Consider the following 23,850-nt stretch of genomic DNA (forward strand, 5'->3'; position numbering starts at 1 on the left):
ATGAGTAATGGCAGGTACTCTGATTGGAGGGATGTGACTAGTGGTGATCCGCAGGGATCTGTTTTGGAGCCTCAACTATTCACAGTATTTATTAACGACTTAGATGATGGCATTGAAAGCGATATATCCAAATTTTCGAATGACAAAAAGATAGATGGCATTGTAGGCAGTGTAGATGAAAGCATAAAATTACAAAGGAATATTGATAGATTAAGTGATTGGGTAAAACTGTGGCAAATGGATTTCAATGTAGGAAAATGTGAGGTCATCCACTTTGGACCTAAAAAGGATAGAACACGGTACTTTCTAAATGGTGAAAAGCTAAAAACAGTGGAGGGCCAAAGAGACTTGGGGGTCCCGGTACATAGATCATTAAAATGTCATGAACAGGGGCAGAAAATAATCAAAACGGCTAATGGAATGATGGCCTTTATATCTAGAGGACTAGAATACAAGCAGGTAGAAGTTATGCTGCAGCTATACAAAGCCCAGGATAGACCACATCTGGAGTACTGTGAGCAGTTCTGGGCAACATACCTGAGCAAGGATTTATTGGCCTTGGAGGGAGTGCAGCGTAGGATTACCAGAATGATACTGGACACCAACAAGGGTTAAATTACAAGGAAAGATTACACAAATTAAGGTTGTATTCCCTAGAATTTAGAAGGTTAAGGGTTACGTTTTCAAGATATTAAGGAGAACAGATAGGGTAGATAGAGAAAAACTCTTTCTGCTGGTTGAGGAGTCCATGGGCCCAAACTTGCTGGAAGCTAAGTTCTGTCCAAGTGCCGCCCAAAGGAGCGCTGAGAAACCTGATGGTACTTTGGACGGGAGTTTCGTTGAAAAGTCCTGGAATTTGTGTAATCTTTCCTTGTAATTTAACCCTTGTTGGTGTCCAGTATCATTCTGGTAAACCTACGCTGCACTCCCTCCAAGGCCAATAAATCCTTGCTCAGGTATGGTACCCGGCGGCAAAAATACGACTTGCACCATGATTCTGGGCGGGAGCTTCCAGTCTCGCTGGCAAATGCAATCCTCGGCAAAGAATTTAAATTTACATGAAAAAAAACAACACTGGAAAACCTTCAGCGGACCCCATCCACATGAAGCGTTGTAAAAAAAAATAAAAGATGTTTACTAACCTTTTTTTGCAGGTCTTCATACTTACCGTTGAGGTTAGACCTGCCTCCACGCGGTGGTCCTTCCCCCTGCTGCCGCCGACTCCCGCCCGGAGCAAACTGGCAGCTCGGTGGCGGGCGGGAGGACACTTATGCGCGTTGCATGCTAGCGGACATCAGCGGGCGGTTCCCAACGGTCTTCCCTCCCCGCCGGTGGGAGGCCTCCACAAAACTGGCACTGAGGGGCGACTGCCCAGAAAATTCGGCAGCAGCGGGCAGTGAATCCACCAAGTTCGGGGCCTAAGACTAGGGGGCATATTCTAATATTAGAGCCAGACCCTTCAGGAGCAAAATTAAGAAACACTTCACCACACAAAGAAGTTTGGAACTCTCTTCCGCAAACAGCAATTGATGCGAGATCAAGTGTTAATTTTAAATCTGAGATTGATAGATTTTTGTTAACTAAAGTTATTATGGGGTATGGGCCAAAGGTGAGTAGTTGGAGTCAGGTGGCAGATCAGCCATGATCTCATTGAATGGCGGAACAGACTCGAGGGGCTAAGTGGCCTATTCCTGTTCCTAAGTTCCAGAATGTAATCTATCCAATATGATTACGGGCAATTGAACTGAAAAAAATCATCAGTATTAGAACCACAATTGAAGCTAAATGTAAATTGTGCTGTTTTTAAAGTGCTTGATGGATATTAATTATATCTATAATGTTATGAAAGCCACACATAATATTTTTAGTATATACTCATGTATTAGACTAGAAATTTAGGTCACTGTTTTGGAGATTGGGAATAGGGCAGGTTATCTAATACTTGAGTCTTTGTGGTGGATTATACTGTAACTCAATGAATTACCATCACATGTTCCGAGCCGCATTCTGCTTACCTGCCTATTTTGGACTTTCCAGTACCACTCAATGCTCTCCAGCTCCCTGTCTCCTGTTCCTGTATTGTCAATTCCTGGTCTCCTGTATCCTTCTCTCTAACTCCCGGTTTCCTTCTTCGCTGTTTCAGATTCTGAATCTTCTACTCCTGTCTGTACCAACACCAGCACATAGAAAACCAGACAAGTTGAAGTCAAATTTTATCCCCTCCAGGGGGCCATAGATTTTTTTCCCCAAAATTTTTGGCTGGTGCTCATTTTTAGAAATGAAAATTAGGGAAGTTATGCTAAACCTGTATCGAACCTTGGTTAGACCACAGTGCGTACAGTTCTGGTCACCTTATTATAAAATGGATATAGAGGCACTGGAGAGGGTGCAGAGAAGGTTTATAAGGATGATACCAGAAATGTGAGGGTATACAAATCAGGAAAGGATGAACAGGCTGAGACGCTTTTCTCTTGAAAAGAGAAGGCTAAGGCGTGACCTAATACAGGCCTTTAAAATTCTGAAAGGTTTTGATAAAGTGGATAAAGAGAGAATGTTTCCACTTGTGGGGAAGAGCAAAACTAGAGGCCATCAATATAAGATAGTCACCAAGAAATCCAATAGGAATTTCAGAAGAAACTTCTTTGCCCTGAGAGTGTGGAACTCGCTACCACAGGGAGTGGTTGATGCGAATAGTATAGATGTGTTTAAGGTGAGGCTAGACCAGCATATGAGGGAGAAGGGAATTAGAGGGTGACGCTGATAGATTTAGATAAGGAAATACAGGAGGAGGCTCGAGTGGAGCATAAACCCCGGCATGGACTGGTTGGGCCAAATGACCTGTTTCTGCGCCGTATATCTCATATAATCCTATGTAATTAAACCATGTGGGAGGGGATGAGGAGACCATCAGAAAGGAAGGAAGGTCTCAAAGCACTTTACAGCCGATGAAGTAATTTTGGAGTATAGTCACTCTTGAAATGAAGGAAACGTGGCAGCCAAATTGTGCACAGCAAGCTCCCACAAACAGCAATGTGATTATCACCAGATAATCTTTTTTTTTTATGTTGATTGAGGGATAAATATTGACCAGGACATCTGGGGAAATACCAGGAATTGGAACAGGGAAACACTGTCGATGCCAAAAAATGAGGGCAGCTGGAATTACCCATTCATGCCCCCAATAATTGTGCCAGTGGTTGTCTTATACATGGGTTGCCTTATGTGTGCAAATGTGCATCTTTGACAAAAATCTGAGCCTTATTTATGTTACGTGCTGTGTCTACCCCGTGAGTTCCATGTTTCCCTCAGTGTGTGCTCAGTGTGTTTATATAGTGTACTGCCATCCTCAGCAGTCAGGGAAGAGTATCGACACTCCAAATCTGCTTTCAGAGAATGATAGATGGGACAGTAAGCTTTTTAAACACGTTGTTGTTTTTGGATGATCTTCAAGGAACCCTTGTCGTGTCTAAGGGCTCCAAACCATGTTGTTATGCTGCCTGACATTCGCTTCGATGACATCCTAAGTGCTTATTAATCTGTCACACAGGCCTAATCTTAATCAAAACAGCAATCAGGGTTGAATGTTTCTGGCTCTGTATCAGCAACATGGCTCAATGAAGATCAGATTTCGGCACCTAAGCAATGGAGAGCAAGAGTGAGAGCAAATTGTAGACCAGTCCTCTTGTAGGTTTTATTAACCTACACAACTGACAGTGGGCAGAAATGTTGCATCATAACTAACTGCAATGCTGTACTTGTGTCAGTTCCAGGAGTTTGTATAGTAAATTGAGAGTAAGTAAGAATCCAAAGAACCTTGTATGTAAATTGGAAAGCTATGCATGTCTTTCCTGCTGGTCTGTACCACTCCTTTCATATTGCCATATGCTTCCCATGAAGATAATACTTGGGCCCAGAAAATCAGGTCATTTGTGCCACCTGCCTCACACCAGCGATGACGACGTCTTTATCACCCTGGAACAAATATTGGGGAGCGCCCCCTGAAGCTGTGCCGGATGATGCCAGTGACAGCTTCAGGGGATGTGAACCGGGCTGCAAGCCACTCGCGGGGTGCTAGTTAAAGGGGAGGTGGTGGCCATGTTAAAAAAAACATTCTGCCGTTTTTCATTGGCGCCCCGTTGGCGCTTCGATAGCAGAGTCCGTGCCCCGATTGGTCAGCCCAGCACTCCGATTGAGTGTGGGCTGTTGGCACGGCACCCTCACTGCCCGGTGGTCCAGGGAGGCCCGTTTCATTCTTGCAGAGTTTGCAGTTTGGATCCTTCCCTTTAGTGAAGGGAAGAGCCCCTCCTACACACGGCAGCACTACGTGGCCCAGTGCATAGCGCTGCCACCTGCTCCCAACCCGTTCCGCCGCACTACCGCCCCAGAAAGGAAGTGGAATGTGTTATTTTACACTGCACTCCCCTTCGGGGGCGTTAACGTGAATTTTTTGAGTGGGTTGGGACTTCTGCACCTGCCGCAGAATGTCCCGTCTCCCGGAGTTACCAACCCCAAACGGGGCGCCACGGAATTTCACCCCCTGGTCTCAATTGTCTGATTGCACTGCCACAGGAGGTCAGCTGGTTGCACAGATTAGGCTGGTTTAAGAGCAGTGTTCGGGTGCATCACCCATGCATTTTATGTGTCCATAATTATTACCATTACTTGATAGATTTTGTATTCATTCAAGCCATCAACCTTCAGCCTCTCATAGACAGACTCCAATATGTGACAGAAAAACAAAGGCTTCTTTGTGCTTCGAATTATTGTAACTGCAATTGTTGATATATTTAAGATAAAAATAGCAAGAGGATAACAATGTTTAAGGCTTTTAACAATCTAGTGATAGTTATGAATACTTTCCACTTTCAAGGTAATTGTGATTAGACAATAAAGGGGTAATGACAATTAACTTTGATATGCATAATAAATGGTGATAATAACTGTTCAAATTTGAAACTTCTTTATTTCAAAGGTACTGTCGCCATTATCTGACTCTATCCTGGCCGAAAGAACAATAACAGTGATCGAGGAGAAGGTGACTGTTACAGACCTTGGAATTCAAGTAGTATCAGGACTTTCCCTCTCCTTCCAACTGAGTGCTGGCAGCAACCGTGTCATCATTGCAACAACAGCAGCAAAAGAACAGTTTCACACCTCAAAACAGGTACTTGTTCTGAATGTCACTTCCATGCTCTCTCGATCCATTCATTGGAGCCCATTAGGACAATGTGTTTGGGAAATTGATGGGATTGAAGGCCGATAAATCCCCGGGGCCTGATAGTCTGCATCCCAGAGTACTTAAGGAGGTGGCCCTAGAAATAGTGGATGCATTGGTGATCATTTTCCAACAGTCTATCGACTCTGGATCAATTCCTATGGACTGGAGGGTAGCTAATGTAACACCACTTTTTGAAAAGGGAGGGAGAGAGAAATCAGGTAATTATCAACTGGTTAGCCTGACATCAGTAGTGGGGAAAATGTTGCAATCAATTATTAAAGATGAAATAGCAGCGCATTTGGAAAGCAGTGACAGAGTCGGTCCAAGTCAGCATGGATTTATGAAAGGGAAATCATGCTTGACAAATCTTCTAGAATTTTTTGAGGATGTAACTAGTAGAATGGACAAGGGAGAACCAGTGGATGTGGTATATTTTGACTTTAAAAATGTTTTTAACAACGTCCCACACCAAGAGATTGGTGTGCAAAATCAAAGCACATGGTATTGGGGGTAATATACTGACATGGATAGAGAACTGGTTGACAGACAGGAAGCAGAAAGTCGGGATAAATGGGTCCTTTTCAGAATGGCAGTGACTAGTGGAGTGCCGCAGGGCTTAGTGCTGGGACTCCAGCTCTTTACAGTATACATCAATGATTTAGATGAAGGAATTGAGTGTATAGTTTGCAGATGACACTAAACTGGGTGGTGGTGTGAGCTGTGAGGGGGACGCTAAGAGGCTGCAGGGTGACTTGGACAGGTTAGGTGAGTGAACAAATGCATGGCAAATGCAGTATAATGTGGATAAATGTGAAGTTATCCACTTTGGGGGCAAAAACGCGAAGGCAGAATATTATCTGAATGGCGGCAGATTAGGAAAAGGGGAGGTGCAATGAGACCTGGGTGTCATGGTTCATCAGTCATTGAAAGTTGGCATACAGGTACAGCAGGCAGTGAAGAAGGCAAATGCTATGTTGGCCTTCATAGCTAGGGGATTTGAGTATAGGAGCAGGGAGGTCTTACTGCAGTTGTACAAGGCCTTGGTGAGGCCTCACCTGGAATATTGTGTTCAGTTTTGGTCTCCTAATCTGAGGAAGGACGTTCTTGCTATTGAGGGAGTGGAGCGAAGGTTCACCAGACTGATTCCCGGAATGGCTGGACTGACATATGAGGAGAGACTGGATCAACTGAGCCTTTATACATTGGAGTTTAGAAGGATGAGAGGGGATCTCATAGAAACGTATAAGATTCTGACGGGACGGGACAGGTTAGATGCAAATAGAATGTTCCTGTTGTTGGGGAAGTCCAGAACCAGGGGACACAGTCATAGGATAAGTGGTAGGCTATTTAGGACATAGAAACATAGAAACATAGAAAATAGGTGCAGGAGTAGGCCATTCAGCCCTTCTAGCCTGCACCGCCATTCAATGAGTTCATGGCTGAACATGCACTTCAGTACCCCCTTCCTGCTTTCTCGCCATACCCCTTGATCCCCCGAGTAATAAGGACTTCATCTAACTCCCTTTTGAATATATTTAGTGAATTGCCCTCAACTACTTTCTGTGGTAGAGAATTCCACAGGTTCACCACTCTCTGGGTGAAGAAGTTTCTCCTCATCTCGGTCCTAAATGGCTTACCCCTTATCCTTAGACTGTGACCCCTGGTTCTGGACTTCCCCAACATTGGGAACATTCTTCCTGCATCTAACCTGTCTAAACCCGTCAGAATTTTAAACGTTTCTATGAGGTCCCCTCTCATTCTTCTGAGCTCCAGTGAATACAAGCCCAGTTGATCCAGTCTTTCTTGATAGGTCAGTCCCACCATCCCGGGAATCAGTCTGGTGAATCTTCGCTGCACTCCCTCAATAGCAAGAATGTCCTTCCTCAAGTTAGGAGACCAAAACTGTACAACTGTAGCAACACCTCCCTGCCCCTGTACTCAAATCCCCTCGCTATGAAGGCCATCATGCTATTTGCTTTCTTAACCGCCTGCTGTACCTGCATGCTAACCTTCAGTGACTGATGTACCATGACACCCAGGTCTCGTTGCACCTCCCCTTTTCCTAATCTGTCACCATTCAGATAATAGTCTGTCTCTCTGTTTTTACCACCAAAGTGGATAACCTCACATTTATCCACATTATACTTCATCTGCCATGCATTTGCCCACTCACCTAACCTATCCAAGTCACTCTGCAGCCTCATAGACTGAGATGAGGAGAAACTTCTTCACTCAGAGAGTTGTTAACCTGTGGAATTCCCTGCCGCAGAGAGTTGTTGATGGCAGTTCATTGGATATATTCAAGAGGGAGTTAGATATGGCCCTTACGGCTAAGAGGATCAAGGGGTATGGAGAGAAAGCAGGAAAGGGGTACTTAGGGAATGATCAGCCATGATCTTATTGAATGGTGGTGCAGGCTTGAAGGGCCAAATGGCCTACTCCTGCACCTATTTTCTATGTTTCTATGTAATCACTGGAGTTTAGAAGGATGAGAGGGCATCTCATAGAAACATATAAAATTCTGACAGGACTGGACAGGTTAGATGCGGGAAGAATGTTCCCGATGTTGGGGAAGTCCAGAAGCAGGGGACACAGTCTTCGGATGAGTGGTAGGCCATTTAGGACTGAGATGAGGCGAAACTTCTTCACTCAAAGTTGTTAACCTGTGGAATTCCCTACCGCAGAGTGTTGTTGATGCCAGTTCATTGGATATATTCAAGAGGAAGTTAGATATGGCCTTTACGGCTAAAGGGATCAAGGGATATGGAGAGAAAGCGGGAAAGGGGTACTTAGGGAATAATCAGCCATGATCTTATTGAATGGTGGTGCAGGCTTGAAGGGCCAAATGGCCTACTCCTGCACCTATTTTCTATGTTTCTATGTAATTTCTGATCAAATCATCTACTTTAGAAAAATTGTATGGTTTTGTTTTTTTTTCTGTTGTGAAGAGATGTCAGCAGCAAATGGGAGAATTCCCACAGCAAGGGAGGAGGGGAAATAGGCACACGGTCATCCTGGGTTACTCTCGCCTTCCTTTTCATAGCCAGTTTAAGAGTGCTGTTGGAGGCCCGACAGGAGATTATTCGCCTGTCTACCCAGCTTGTACTGACACAAACAAGAAAAGGTCCATGGGGGAATGGGGAACAATTAAAGTCGATTACAAAAATGGAGTGCAAGGGAAAGCCAACTGAAATCAATAGTACTTACTAAAATAACTGGAAGCAAAAATTGTGATTGTTATCCTTTTAGTTTGAGAGATATTACAATTTTTGCAGAATTGAATTTATAATGATTGCTTTTTGTTTGTGGCCTGTCTGTCAGTAGAGATATAATTACACTGTAAATAGGAAAGTTGGAACCAAATTCTTTAAAAAAAATAATGATTTCTTCTCTAAGCTCCAAGAGAGAAGTATTGGAGAAGGGCCCAAAAAATAACCAAGTGTGATTTTGAATAATCCTTTAAAGTAACATTTTGGATTATTTAAGTGTTTAGGAATCAATTTTTCAATCTAAATAATAAGAATTTTAGATGCAGAGTAGGTCATGCGGGTATGTAATTTCATTACTGATCAGATTGTGTATTGATAATAAAACATCAAACCCGTAAGGACCATTGAGGTGAATGTGCCATGATAGACTATTGCCTGAGTGAAGGAACTTCCAGTAATTGGTGAGATATTGGGGTGGAAATTCGATCGTGCTTGTTGCGGTGCTAATCCAGGCGGAGCGGTAAATTTTGCGCTGGCAAATGGTTTGCGTCTCCAGCCGCAAAATTCATCAGCTGGGCCCTGAGTTTGGAGCGGAGCGCTAAGGGAGGCATTTTACACCTCTTTTAGGGCGCTAGGCCGGCTGAGCAAGTGAAAATCCTGAGCTTAGCAGCCGGTCTCAGAGCGCTGTAAGAGAGGTCTCGGCAGGGGTGGGGGGAGAGAAAATCTGAACAAAACCTACCAAAACTAGTCCCAATAAATAACTCACGCCACCACAACATAAATCGCAAAAAAACAATCAATCACATTTACCTCAGGTCGGCATTACCTCCCTCATTGCGGCCACTACGCTTGGACCGCCCGCTTCCACAGGCGTTCCCAGCAGGTCGCTCGACAGAGAGCTACGGGTCAGGCGGCAACCAAAAATCGAGCCGGTGTCGCAACCGCACGCCGGCTCGCCTCTCCCGGGTGGTACTGCTCCGCACCTCGTCGATACCGGCACCGAATGTCCCGGCGAGGCGCTGGAAGCTCACTCGGAAATGCTTACCGTCACCATTGCCACCACTCGGGGGCGCTAACAGGAGCGGCAGAAGACCGAATATCCAGCCCATCGTGCTTAGTTTATGAAACAGAGAAATATTGATTCTGAGGGGTTATTTTTGACATTGGATGATAGTGTAAAATGTGTGATATTGATTCAGCTGCCTGTTATACACCTCTCCTGATTGAAGTCAATGGAAATGAAAATTGGGAGAGATACATAATGGGTGGCTGATCCAGTATAGTCCAAAGTCAAAATTACCCCCTAAGGGTTTTACATAGTACACAGGTTTCAGTCAGTAAGCCATAAATCATGCAGAGTTACCAAATTTAATACTCGCTCATGGGCAGTGAAATACAACAATTCTTTCTTTTGGCAAAACTAAGCTGAGTTCAACTGTACGCAAGTTCTGCAGCTTACACCTGCTGTTGCATGAAAAGCAATCCATTGTGAACAGTTCCTCCAAAATACCAGCTAATAATTTAGAATGGACCTTTTTAAAGTAAAGATTGCATGGGAGAAATAAAAGACATTTGTACTTAGTCAAACAAGACCTTTGACTCGTGCAGTACTAACCTACACTTGCAATTCTAGATTATGTTTAAATTCTTGTCTGTCCCTCTATCCTATCTCATCCTTGTACTGTTCTCGTCTGGGTCACTGATAAAGGATGATGGTATAAATCACACCGATGTGGCAAGGTTTTATGCAGTTCTGATATATATTTACTGAAAGGAATGTTACTATTCACAGGAGAGTTCTTTATGGCAATTGCCGCACACGTTTGCAGCACAGACACAGCATTGTGCCTCTAGAGTTTAGTGTTCACCTCGTATTTGGATTTTGGCCTTGAGTAGACACATGGTTGAAAATCTCACAGGATGGGATTTTCCAATGTTGACAGTTTGAATTGTAAACTAACCCGAAACATACTGCACTTAGTAAACAGATTGGCTGCCACTATTACTCATACCATAGCTAGTGAGACTTTGAGCCGTTTCTTGTGTACTGGAGATCTCTGACCTTGACTTTGTTCCAAATCAATCTGTTTTGCCTCAGTCACAAAAACGTAGCTGAAAACACAACACTGTGCCTATTGTGCATGCCTGTGAATGGTAGCATCCCTCTTAATGTAATAAATAAGATTTTATGAGTTTGAAAGAAAAACGTTAAATTTCTCAAATTTCTGACATTGCAGATTGTATCGCCTTACCCACAGAAATCCAATTTATATCCCACACTATCTCTCTGGATCCTTCTGTAAAAGCTCACCTCACATATCTTAAAGTTGAATGTAACCAATGTTGCCTCTAAGCTGCGCAGTACTGGGGAAGGTCCCGTGCAGGCCGCTCACTGGCTTTTCTATTATAAATATCGCGCATGGGCAGAAATTTATAGGGACCGCGCATTAAAAGAGACAGGCTGTTCAAGGAGCAGACAGCTTGCAGGGAACATTGGATGTAACCCAAACCAGCAGCTCATTGTGTGTGTGCAGGTTGTGGCCACCTGACATTGTTTTCATTGAGAAACCTATGTGAAGGTGCAAGACTGATGAGTTCAGAACACCAACACAGTTTTAAAATGCCTCCTTAACTCTGGGGACTAGGAAACCTTTTTTCATCAAAATAGGAAATAGTAACAAAAGATTAGGCCGTGCAAAGGGCCTGGCACATTCTTCACAGAGTGGAAAGGCATGGGATCACCTGTTGATCGCGTGTTATCTGCCTTGCCAGTAGGGGGAGATGGTGAGCGTAGGCTGGGCAAAGAAAGGCATATTGAAAGGCCAATCACTCATTCCCATGAATCTTCCAGCAGAGAATCCCAAAGCATCATTGGCAGTTCCTGAGAACATATCAGTCTGTCTGTTGGTGCACATAGATTAATGAGTGTGGGGGAAGAGAACAACATGTAGCAAAGCCCATTGAGGACTTACCTACTTCTACTCCATAACATTCAGCCATAGAAATTTGGCTGTAATGTGAAAGTGTCTTCAGAAATGAAAAGGTTAAGCACTAAAATTTATGAAACAAGACACAGGGAAGTATCCCTAATATTGAAATAAACACAGCAAATTTTGGAACAGCATGTCAGGCAACATCTAAAAGAATAGAATCATAGAATGGCTACAGCACAGCAGGAGGCCATTCGGCCCGTGTCGGCTCTCTGCAAGATCACTTCAGCTAGTCCCACTCCCCTACCCTTTCCCCATAGCCCTGCAAATTATTTTCCTTCAGGTACTTATCCAACTCCCTTTTGAAAACCACGATTGAATCTGCCACCACCACCTTTTCAGGGGAAAAATAAATTATGAGAGGTTGCATCTGATACATTAATTTTTCAGTCAATCCTGGCTGATCCCATTTGGGAACATATCCCAGCAAAACCTACTTCAGCTGAGTATACAAAGAAGAATGAATAACATTTATCAAACCTCACAAGGAATAATAAGGAGAAAAAGTCGCTGGTGGGTGTAGTCTATAGGCCCCCTAACAGTAGCTACACAATTCGATGGAGTATAAATCAAGAAATAAGGAAGACTTCTAATAAAGGAATGGCAATAATCATGGGTGATTTTAACTTTCATATTAATTGGACAAAGCAAATTGGCCAGGGCAACCTTGAGGAAAATAGAGTGTATCCGGGATAGTTTCCTCGAACATACGTTGCGGAACCAACCAGGGAGCAGGCTATCTTAGATCTGGTACTGTGCAATGAGACAGGATTAATAAATGATCTTGTAGTGAAGGATCCTCTAGGAAAGAGTGACCATAACATGGTTGAATTTCAAATTCAGTTGGAGGGTAAGAAAGTTGGTTCTCAAACCAGGGTCCTAAGCTTAAATAAAAGAGACTACAAAGGTATGAGGGCAGAGTTGGCTAAAGTGGACTGGGAAAATAGATTAAAGTATGCGACGGTTGATGAACAGTGGCAGACATTTCAGGAGATATTCTACAACTCGCAACGTAAATATATCGCAATGAGAAGGAAAGACTGTAAGAGAAGGGATAACTATCCGTGGCTAACTAAGGAAATAATGGAGGGTATCAAATTGAAAACGGGCATACAATGTGACCAAGTCTAGTGGGAGGCCAGAGGATTGGGAAACTTTTAAAGGCCAGCAAAGAATGACTAAAAAAATGATAAAGAGAAGGAAGATAGATTATGAGAGTAAACCAGCACGAAATATAAAAACAGATGGTAAGAGTTTCTACAGGTACATAAAAAGGAAAAGAGTGGCGAAAGTAAATGTTGATCCTCTAGAGGATGAAACTGGGGAATTAATAATGGAGAACAGGGAAATGGCAGAGACGTTGAACAAACATTTTGTATCAGTCTTCACGGTAGAAGACACTAAAAACATCCCAATAGTGGATAATCAAGGGCCTATAGGGAGGGAGGAACTTAATACAATCACTATCACTAATGAAGTAGTACTCGGTAAAATAATGGGACTAAAGGTGGACAAGTCCCATGGACCTGATGGCTTACATCCTAGGATCATAAAAGAAGTGGCTGCAGAGATAGTGGATGCATTGGTTGTAATCTACCAAAATTCCCTGGATTCTGGGGCGGTCCCAGCGGATTGGAAAACTGCAAATGTAACACAGACAAAAAGCAGGAAACGATAGACCAGCTAGCCTAACATCTGTCATTGGGAAAATGCTGGAGTCCATTGTTAAGGAACCAGTAGCAGGACATTTGGAAAAGCATAATTCAATCAAGCAGAGCCAGCATGGTTTTATGAAAGGGAAATCATGTTTGACAAATTTGCTGGAATTCTTTGAGGATGTAACGGGCAGGGTGGATAAGGGGGAACCAGTGGATGTGGTGTATTTGGATTTCCAGCAGGCATTCGATAAGGTGCCACATACAATGTTATGGGGTAGGGGGAAATATATTAGCATGGATAGATGATTGGCTAACTAACAGAAAACAGAGAGTTGGGATAAATGGGTCATTTTCAGGTTGGCAAACAATAATTAGTGGGGTGCCACAGGGATCGGTGCTGGGGCCTCAACTATTTACAATCTATTAATGACTTGGATGAAGGGACTGAGTATAATGTAGCCAAGTTTGCTGATGATACAAAGATGGGTGGGAAAGCAAATTGTGAGGAGGACACAAAAAATCTGCAAAGGGATATAGTCAAGCTAAGTGAGTGGGCAAAAATCTGTCAGATGGAGTATAATGTTGGAAAAAGTGAGATTATTCACTTTGGCAGAAAAAATAGAGAAGTTAATTACAACTTAAATGGAGAAAAATTGCAAAGTGCTGCAGTACAGCGGGACCTAGGGGTACTTGTGCATGAAACACAAAATGTTAGTATGCAGGTACAGCAACTAATCAGGAAGGCAAATGGAATGTTGGTCTTTATTGCAAGGGGGATAGAGCATAAAAGCAGAGTAGTCCTGGGTATTGGTGAGGCCACACCTAGAGTACTGCATACAGTTTTGGTCTCCGTATTTAAGGAAGGATATATTTGCATTGGAGGCTGTTCAAAGAAGGTTCACTAGGTTGATTCCGGAGATGAGGGAGTTGACTTATGAAGATAGGTTGAGTAGGTTGGACCTATACACATTGGAGTTCGGAAGAATGAGAGGTGATCTTATCGAAACATATAACATAATGAGGGGGCTCGACAAAATGGATACAGAAAGCATATTTCCACTCATAGGGGAAACTAAAACTAGGGGACATAGTCTCAGAATAAGAGGCCACATATTTAAAACTGAGATGAGGAGGAATTTCTTCTCAGAGGGTTGTAAATCTATGGAATTCTCTGCCCCCGAGAGCTTTGGAGGCTAGTTCTTTGAATATACTTAAGGCGGAGATAGACAGATTTTTGAGCGATAAGGGAGTAAAGTGTTATGGGGAGCGGGCAGGAAAGTGGAACTGAGTCCATGATCAGATCAGCCATGATCTTATTGAATGGCGGAGCAGGCTCGATGTGCTGAATGGCCTACTCCTGCTCCTATTTCTTATGTTTTTATCTTCTTATAATCTTACAGGGCCAATTTAATAGCCTCTATAGCAGACTGACCTCATTTTGTTATCATTTGTGTTGGGCTCACAAAATAACTTATTAAAAATGTCAATTAATTAAAAGAAACTAGGTTTGTAAAGATTGCCAACCCTTCCGGATTGTCCATGTGTCTCCAGGAATTGAGAAGAGGTCTCTGGGGCACTGCTGCAAGCAACCTGGGAGAACATAGGAAGTAGAGTTAATGGCGAGCAGGAAGTAGAGTTAATGGCGAGCAGGAAGTAGAGTTAATGGTGAGCATCAGTTCACCAATGGGAGGAGGTGGAGCTTTGACAGGTGATCGTGGGGGGTAATAGCTAGTTAGGCTGTGCTGGGGCCTGTGTGAGCACCATAGGCAGCAATTACTTTGCATTTTGGCTGCAGCGGTAAACATTGTGTTAAGTTTTGTCGTAACTTTGTTATTCCAAACAGTTCCTTTTTCCGCCCCCACTTTTGTTGCATTTGTTCCCAAGTCTATAGCCCACCCGTGAGGGCATTATCAGAACATTTTGGACCAAAACCTTAGCTGAATTTCTCTTCCTTCCCCCCCCCGCTGAGGAGAATGTGAAGATTTTAAATTATATACATCTGCTTAAGCTGTGACATATATCATCAGCAGATAACTTACTTTTCAGTGCAGAAAGTGAGGAGCTCTTAAAATCTTGTTCACTCGTTTTACAGCCACTAAAGTACATTAAAGTGAATACAGCCCCGACTATAAGGTGGTGTTTGTAATTTTAATGGAGCATGTAATGACAGATCAGTATCTTGGGTTGTTACTGATGGCGGATTGCTGGTGTTTAGCTATTCATTACATTGTATCCCTGACCTTTGCAGTTAAGCTGCGAGAAGCAGAAACTGCAAAAAAGAGTATAAATTCCAAGTAACCAAGGCGACTGGAACATTAAAAAAAAATCCCTCACCTAAAAATGATTTGCACTGCCTATTTATCTGCAGCAACTTCTTTGGCGCCCGTACAGATAGACCCCAGCAAGAGCTGACACACCTTCAGGAGAAGAGGCAAGAGTAGAAAATTAGCAATAAAAGTGAAAGATTAAAAAAATATATCTTTGTTTTGAATGGAGTGCCCCGTTGAGACAATGAATAAAGCTGCAGGGCAGTTTTGGGGGGCCATCAGAGGTGATGCGGAATTCGCCAATGGAAAGGATCACCTCCCAGTGAGCAATTAATGAACACAAGGAACTGTTGACTCGCCCTTCCAATCTCCAGCTTCTAACACCAAAAAAGCAGCAGCTTTGCAGATAAGAAGGCATTAATTCATCTTCATTTGTTGATGTTAATTGGAACAGCTTGTCAGGGCTTGTGGAGGAGGGATTAATTGATGCAGTGGTTCGGATATACAGGAGAAGCTCATTAAAAGCTACAGCTGTAAAGTATGACAAAAGTTTGCTATATCATAGGGAACAAAGCAAGCAGGCTCAGAGAGGACAACGCTTTAAAGCTGCTGATATCGTTGGGACTTTGCGCCCGTGCAGACTGACAATTGAACTTTGTTTTTGAATGCTTTAAAATATGTCCAATGGAAGGGAAAATCAGGAGGGTGTATGAGGGGTGTCCGATCCATTATCGCCTGTTTTACTGCATTAAAAGCACTGTATAAATGCAAGTTATTGTTGCTGTTGTTGATATTGCCCATTTTGCACTGTCATCAAAAGTTAAAAATGTCCCCCATCGAGCGAAGTCATGATTAGGCATGGCTGCGATGTCACCCCCATGATCAATTATCCTTCCACTATCACTGTAAAGTCCTGTCCCCTCAGTACAGATTCACACGAGGCATGTAGTGAAGTCAAGGTCACTCTGGACCTGCACCTTTATTTCACAGCTCTGGAATGCTGCACTTGCCTGAGACCTGTCCTTATATACCTGTCTCTTTCAAGTGCACCCCTGGTGGTAAGATATGCTGGTGGTTACAGGTCATATCTTATTACAGTCATGTATAGCATGTTAGGATACAGTTATATATAATAATGTAAAATACATGACATCACTCTCCCCCAAGGTCTTATTGTCTTTATAGGTTCAGTCTCTCAGGTGGTCTACGCTCTCGCGTGGGGCGTCTGAGTTGTGGTTCAGTTGTTTGCCTTGGTGCCTGTTTTTCTTTGGGTGTGGTTGCTGGTATCTCGTCTGGGCTGTCGGTTTCAATTGGTGTGATTGTTATTGACTCGCCTGGGCTGTCTGTTGGGATTGCCCTTTCCTCAGGTTGTTCCCTCTTGTCTGTCCACCAGGTGTGGTGCGAGTTCCACATTGTAGTCTGCCTCTACTTCCGCAGTGTTGGTAAATCTGCTTTTGACTTGGTCTACATGCCTCCGGCTACCAGTAGCCTGTTTCCTTCTTTGCCCGTTACTGTCCTGCAAGCCATTTGGAAGCCCTGCCATAGTTTAGTACAAACACTTTGTCCCCTATCTCATTCCATCTCCCTCTCGAATTTCTGTCATGGTACTCAGTCAGCTTACGGCGCTTTGTCTCAATGATTTTGTGCATGCCTGGGAGGATTAATGAGAGCCTTGTTTTTAAATTCCTTTTTATCAACGGTTGCGCGGAGGGGATCCCAGTCAGTGAGTGCGGACGAGATCTGTATGCCAGCAGCAGTCGCAACAGGCGACCCTGCAGCGTGGGACCTTGGATTTTAAGCATGCCTTGTTTAATGATTTGCACTGCTCTCTCCGCCTGGCCGTTGGAGGCCGGCTTGAATGGTGCCGCCTTGATGTAATTTATGCCGTGGTCAATTATAAAATCTTGGAATTCTGCGCTGGTGAAGCACGGACCATTGTCACTGACCAATATGTCAGAGATTCCGTGCATTGCAAACATGGTTGCGAGGCTCTCCACAGTGGTGGAGGTTGTGCTCGAGTTTAAAATGGTGCATTCGATCCACTTTGAAAATGCATCTACAACTACGAGAAACATTTTGCCCATGAATGGGCCCGCATAGTCTACGTGCACCCGCAACCACGGTTTGCTAGGCTAGGGGCGCCTCCCTGGGGGCATTGATGAGTTGGGCACAAATGGTGCACCTTCGGACGCAAAGCTCCAAGTCCGCGTCAATACCAGGCCACCAGACGTGGGATCTGGCTATGGCCTTCATGAGAATGATCCCCGGGTGCTCGCGGTGGAGCTCCCGGACAAATGCCTCTCTGCCTCGCAGAGGCATGACTACTCGGCTACCCCACATCAGACAATCTGCTTGTAGTGATAGCTCATGTATGCGCCTGTGAAAGGGTTTTAATTCCTCGGGGCAGGCATCGCAAGCCTCTGCCCAGTCACCGGTTAGGACACATCTTTTTACTAAGGATAACGTGGGGTCGCTGGCCGCCCAGGCTCTGATTTGGCGAGCCGTCATGGGCGAACCTGTGGACTCAAAGGCATTGATTGCCATGACTATCTCACAGTCCTGTTCATCAGACCCTTCCGTGGTCGCCAGGGGTAGCCTGCTGAGCGCGTCGGCACAGTTGCCTGTGCCTTATGGTATAGTCGTAGGACGCCAGTATGAGTGCCTACCGTTGAATTCGCGCCGAGGCGTTGGCGTTTATTGCCTTGCTCTCGGATAGGAGGGACGTGAGGGGCGTGTGGTCAGTTTCTAACGCGAACTTGGCCCCGAAAAGGTATTGGTGCATCTTTTTGACATCATACACGCACACGAGCGCCTCCTTCTCTACCATTCCGTACCCGCGCTCCGCCCGCGAAAGTGACCTGGAGGCATAAGCTATGAGTTGTAATTTTCCCGCACTATTGACATGTTGCAAAACGCACCCAACCCCATATGCTGACGCATCGCATGTGAGAACTAGCTTTTTATCTGGGTCAAAGAAAGTCAAAACACTGTTGGAACACAAAAGGTTGCGTGCCTTATTGAAAGCGCGTTCCTGGGCGTCCCCCCAAAACCAATCGCACCCCTTCCTGAGTAGCATGTGGAGAGGCTCCAGCACCGTGCTTAAGTTCTGCATAAAGTTCCCAAAGTAATTGAGTAGCCCGAGAAAGGCGCGCAGTTCTGAGACATTACGGGGCCTGGGTGCCAGGCGAATTGCTTCTGTTTTGGACTCTGTTGGACGGATTCCATCAGCGGCAATCCTTCTGCCCAAAAATTCAACCTCGGGCGCGAGAAACAGGCACTTGGATTTCTTGACTCTTAGGCCTACCCGATCCAACCGCTTTAGTATTTCCTCCAAATTATGGAGATGGGAGTCGGTGTCCCTGCCCGTGATAAGTATGTCGTCTTGAAATACAACCGTCCCCGGGATGGACTTGAGCAGACTCTCCATGTTGCGCTGGAATATGGCAGCTGCCGACCTGATGCCGAATGGGCATCGATTGTACATGAAAAGGCCTCGATGTGTGTTGATGGTGGTGAGTAGCTTGGATTCCTCGGTCAATTCTTGCGTCATATACGCAGATGTGAGGTCTAGTTTTGAGAAAAGTTTACCTCCAGCCAATGTGGCAAATAAGTCCTCCGCTCTGGGCAGCGGGTACTGGTCCTGTAGGGAGACTCTGTTTATGGTAGATTTCTAGTCCCCACAGATTCGTACGGATCCATCAGGCTTCATGACTGGGACGATGGGACTTGCCCAGTCGCTAAATTCCACAGGTGATATAATGCCTTCCAGCAGAAGCCTGTCTCGTTCGTGTTCAATCTTTTCTCTCATCACATAGGGTACAGCTCTGGCCTTGTGATGGACCGGTCTAGCATCCTGTGTGATGTAGAATTTGACTTTGGCCCCTTTGAAAGTGCCCACACCTGGCTGAAAGAGATGTTCAAATCGCTTTATAACTGTTGAGCAGGAGGTCCATTCCTCTAATGACATGGCATGGACATCATCCCATTTCCAGTTTAGTTTTGCCAGCCAGCTTCTCCCCAGCAGTGCTGGGGTGTCTCCGGGGACAATCCACAGGGGAAGTCGGTTCACTGTCCCTTTGTGTGTGACAGAGAGCATGGCGCTGCCGAGGACTGGTACGATTTCTTTGGTATAGGTCCTTAGTTTCGTGTCGACCCTTGTGAGTTTTGGTCTGTCTCTTTTATGCGACCACAGTTGTTCAAATTGTTGAGCGCCCATGAGAGATTGACTCGCTCCCGTATCCAGCTCCATGTTGACAGGTATCCCATTGAGTAGGACCCTCATCATTATAGGAGGCGTCCTGTTGTAGGAGCAGCGGCCATTGATCATGTTGACCCGCTGTACATCGGTGTCCCGAGTACTGTCCCCACCGTCTTCTGGTCCACGTTCCGACCCATCCGATTCGTATACCAGTCGAGCTGCCGTTTTTTGCACCTGTGGGCCAAATGCCCTGTATATTCACAGTTCCTGCAAACAGCCTGCTGAAATCGACATCCCCTTGACGAGTGCCCACCTCCAGCACAGACTGCTTCTATTGTTCCCAAAGAATGAGCTGCATCTGGCTGATCTCTCTTGAGTTTCTCTCAGTTTGTAGTTGATTGCTCGCATTGTGGGTTGATGAGGTGTGAACGGCCGTTCCTGTGGCCCTTGATGGCTTCTGGCTGCTGTCGAGAGCCTGTTCTCCCGGTTTTGTCTGTGTGTGGGGATAGCAGCTTGTTTAATGCTGTGAACTCCTTGTTCCGATATTTCGTTAGTTGTCGTACCTGCATTGTAAATCAACCTAGTTTCTTCTTCCCCTACCAAGAATGTCTGTGCAACCAGTGCTGCTGCCTCTAAGGTCAGGTTCTTGGTCTCTATGAGCTTTCAGAATATGCCTGTGTGGCCTATTCCTTCAATGAAAAAGTCTCTCAGCATTTCTCTCCTCAGTTCATCGGAGAACTCACATAAACTAGCCAACCTCCGAAGTTCCGCCACGAAGTCGGGTATGCTCTGGCCCACACAGCGTCTGTAGTTGTAGAACCTGTGTCTGGCCATGTGTAGGCTGCTCGCTGGCTTCAGGTGGTCTCTTACCAGTGTGCTCAATTCTTCAAACGACTTGCTTGCTGGTTTCTCGGGTGCCAGCAGATCCTTCATTAAAGCGTATGTTTTCGAGCCACAACTGATCAATAGATGAGCTCTTCTCTTGTCTGCTTTGTCATCTCCTAACCAGTCTTTGGTTACAAAGCTTTGCTGGAGCCTTTCTATAAAGTCCTCCCAATTGTCTCCAGCATTGTACTTTTCATCTGATCCATCGTTCGCCATTCTGTGGATTCTGTAATCCCGTAACTCGTCGCCACTGTAAAGTCCTGTCCCCTCAATACAGATTCACACGAGGCATATCGTGAAGTCAAGGTCACTCTGGACCTGCACCTTTATTTCACAGCTCTGGAATGTTGCACTTGCCTGAAACCTGTCCTTATATACCTGTCTCTTGCAAGTGCACCCCTGGTGGTAAGGTATGCTGGTGGTTACAGGTCATATCTTATTACAGTCATGTACAGCATGTTAGGATACAGTTATATATAATAATGTGAGATACATGACAATCACTGTCGCCCCCATGATCAAATATCCTTCCACTATCACCGTCGTCCCCATTATCAAATATCCTTCCACTATCACAGGTCGCCCCCATGATCAAATATCCTTCCACTATCACTGTCTAGCTTCCCACATGCAAGATGACCACTTCGGTGAAATACTGACAGCGATGTAACTCTTCGTCAGCAGAAATCAACACTTCCTGGAGACAATGGCTTTGGTCTTCCCAATAACCCAACGACAGGACTATGGTGCATGCCGTACATCCGATCAGTACTGCCAGTGCAATATTGAGGGCAAGAAATGCCAACATGTTTTTTTGTTTTATTTTATTGAAACACTTACAGAAAATTAGTAATTTCTTTCAGATGCTGGCATACTAATTATGCAGTAGGATCTGGTCCAGGCTGCTCTGGTTTGCCTCCCTTCTGTTCTGAAATGGGTGTAGTTGGCAAGATCTCATCCTCGGGCTCAACAATTCTGACATGATCAGGCAGAGGTTTTTTGGGACCAATTTTACTGGCATCCAGTGTTGCTGTGGTGGATAGGAGGGCATTTAAATTTTAAAAGGCATCCTGCCGGGCGATCGATCGCACTGTAAGATCCCACGAAAATTGACTTTTTACAAATAAAATTGGGAGTCATTTTGAATTATCCCTCTCCCCCGCCTCCCACCCCTCCCCCTCACTACAGGCACCCAAGGCAGCAGCCATTTTCCTTCTCCCTCCACCTGAGGCAGGCTCTCGCTTGCAGAAAGCCTCCTGCTGAAAATATTTCAATCGGCCTGACCCATCAGAGCAGAAAATCTCATCCGGGGACCGAGCAAATGATCAATTTCTGTGATAAAATATGAAGACATTTTTTTTTTGCATTTACTTTCATCAGCGTATTTTATTTTTAGTATAAAACAAGTGACACCCCAGCCTGTGTGATTGCAGCGTATAAATAGCTCAACATGTTATGTGAAAATCCTTTATTTGCTATTTTGCAGCAACAACAAGTTATATTTATATAGCACCTTTAACGTAGTGAAACGTCCCAAGGTACTTCACAGGGGTATTATGAGACAAAAGATTTGACACCGAGCCACATAAGGAGAAATTAGGGCAGGAGCTTGGTCAAAGAGGTAGGTTTTAAGGCGCATCTTGAAGGAGGAAAGAGAGGTAGAGAGGCGGAGAGGTTTAGGGAGGGAATTCCAGAGGTTAGGGCCTCGTCAACAGAAGGAACGGCCACCATTTTAGCAGAAAATTACAGAAGAATTTCACACAGTTTGCACATTCACACGTTATTATTGCACAGAGTAATTTCCATGCCTTTTTGTAATTTTCTGGTAAACTCACATCTTTTTAATGCAACAAGGAATGACCTCGTCAGCTAGCACTGAATGGATTTTTAATGCGTTCGCAAGAATTTCCTTCTCTTGCTCTCCTAACCCATTTTTTTAAAATCAGGTGAGTGTCTGCATTACAATCGCACAAGCAGGAATTTCACCCCAACATTTCAAATGTTCAGGTGTTACTGTCATCTGGTGCAATTTCAGGGTTTATGACTTTTGCGGAGGTGGCCTAATTAAGAAAACCCATAATAAGCAAACGAGCTCCCTTGTTATAACTGAAGCCATGGTTACAAATTGCAGAATTATTTCCAGCACTTGCTTGAGGCTGGAATCCCCCTTCACAACGCAATGCCTGATTCAGGTTTAACATTCTCTGGCAGCTGTCTCCAAATGATGTTGTAAAGACTATGTTAAAGGACCTTGTCACCTTGTAAAGGGTATTCCAAACACTTCAGCAGCTTTGCAAACCGAGAAGTGTGCAGCCATGTGACTGCTGATGTATTGATGTTGGTGTGCTGGTAATTGTGGCTGCCACTACTAATTTTTAAAGTTTAATTTAAAACTAACATTGTAAATAATGAAATGCAGTGCTGCCAGATCACAAGTAAACATTTCCCTCTGTATTTGTTCCTACAGTTTTCCTGAATTCCCTCTGTGCTTTTCCTGTAGCTCCACAAAGGAGGGAAAATGCAACAAGAAGTGTGTAGAAGCAAACTGTTGATATTTCGATCCAGGGTTACATTATGACTAATGCTCCTTTCCTGCTTCTAATTAACTTCCATTCCCTTTGATTTTCTTTGTTTCTCTCTTTCATTTTTTTTAAACAAGTGCATTGACACAAAATGTAATAGCAACACAAGGAACTGCAAATACAAACAAAAACAGAGAATGCTGGAAATCTCAGTGGGTCAGGCAGCATCTGTGGAGAGAGAAACAGAGTTAACGTTTCGGGTCAATGTCTGTGGAGAGAAACAGATTTAACATTTTGGGTCACTGCAATTATAAACTTCTGGTTGATTAATTCTCTGTTCTGTGTGCAGCACTCTAACGTTAACATCCCAAGCTTTGCTGCAATATTTAAACAAGCGCAAATGCGTAACAATTATTTTACAAAATTGAGAGAGCCAGAAAGAGAGAGTGCACCTCTCCTGTCAGCGGAGGCTGTGACAGAGCAGAGGCAGGCCTGTGTGAGTAGTATGCACATCCAGTGGCTGCACAAAACTGATCAACCTTGAGACTCGGGGAGATAAGAAGGCTAAAGGAACCTGTTGTGGGGGAATTCTTACAGTGCCCCAATCTTTCCAATATCTAAAGGATATCTGCTACCCACCCCCAACCATCATCACCGTCAAGAGATTCCTTGGCCCATTTTCTGTCTTCCTTTTTGCTCAGTTTTGCAGTTGCTTCACCACGTAATGGAGAGCATGCTTGTTTTACAAACTGTCTCGGCAATGTGAGGCGTGGAGAAATATTTAACGTTGCAGAAATGACTGGATCTTGTACAATGTAATTAGAATATTATCTCATTCAAGCAAGTTTAATGGGTAAGTGTATTCCACTGCCTATTTCCATACTGACATGACATTAAACCAAT

At 44.4% G+C, this 23,850-nt stretch overlaps 1 protein-coding gene across 1 annotated transcript in view; it reads left to right on the forward strand.

The window, feature by feature from the left end:
* The window catches only part of LOC139269241 (transmembrane protein 132D), a 1,017,604-nt gene that overhangs the window by 958,482 nt on the left and 35,272 nt on the right, over positions 1-23,850 (forward strand). Inside the window, exon 11 of the mRNA XM_070888330.1 lies at positions 4,973-5,164. Coding sequence (XP_070744431.1) covers positions 4,973-5,164 — 192 coding nt within the window. The remainder of the gene's footprint in view (positions 1-4,972; positions 5,165-23,850) is intronic.

Source organism: Pristiophorus japonicus, chromosome 8 (assembly GCF_044704955.1).
Source record: "Pristiophorus japonicus isolate sPriJap1 chromosome 8, sPriJap1.hap1, whole genome shotgun sequence".
NCBI classification, from domain to species: domain Eukaryota; kingdom Metazoa; phylum Chordata; class Chondrichthyes; family Pristiophoridae; genus Pristiophorus; species Pristiophorus japonicus.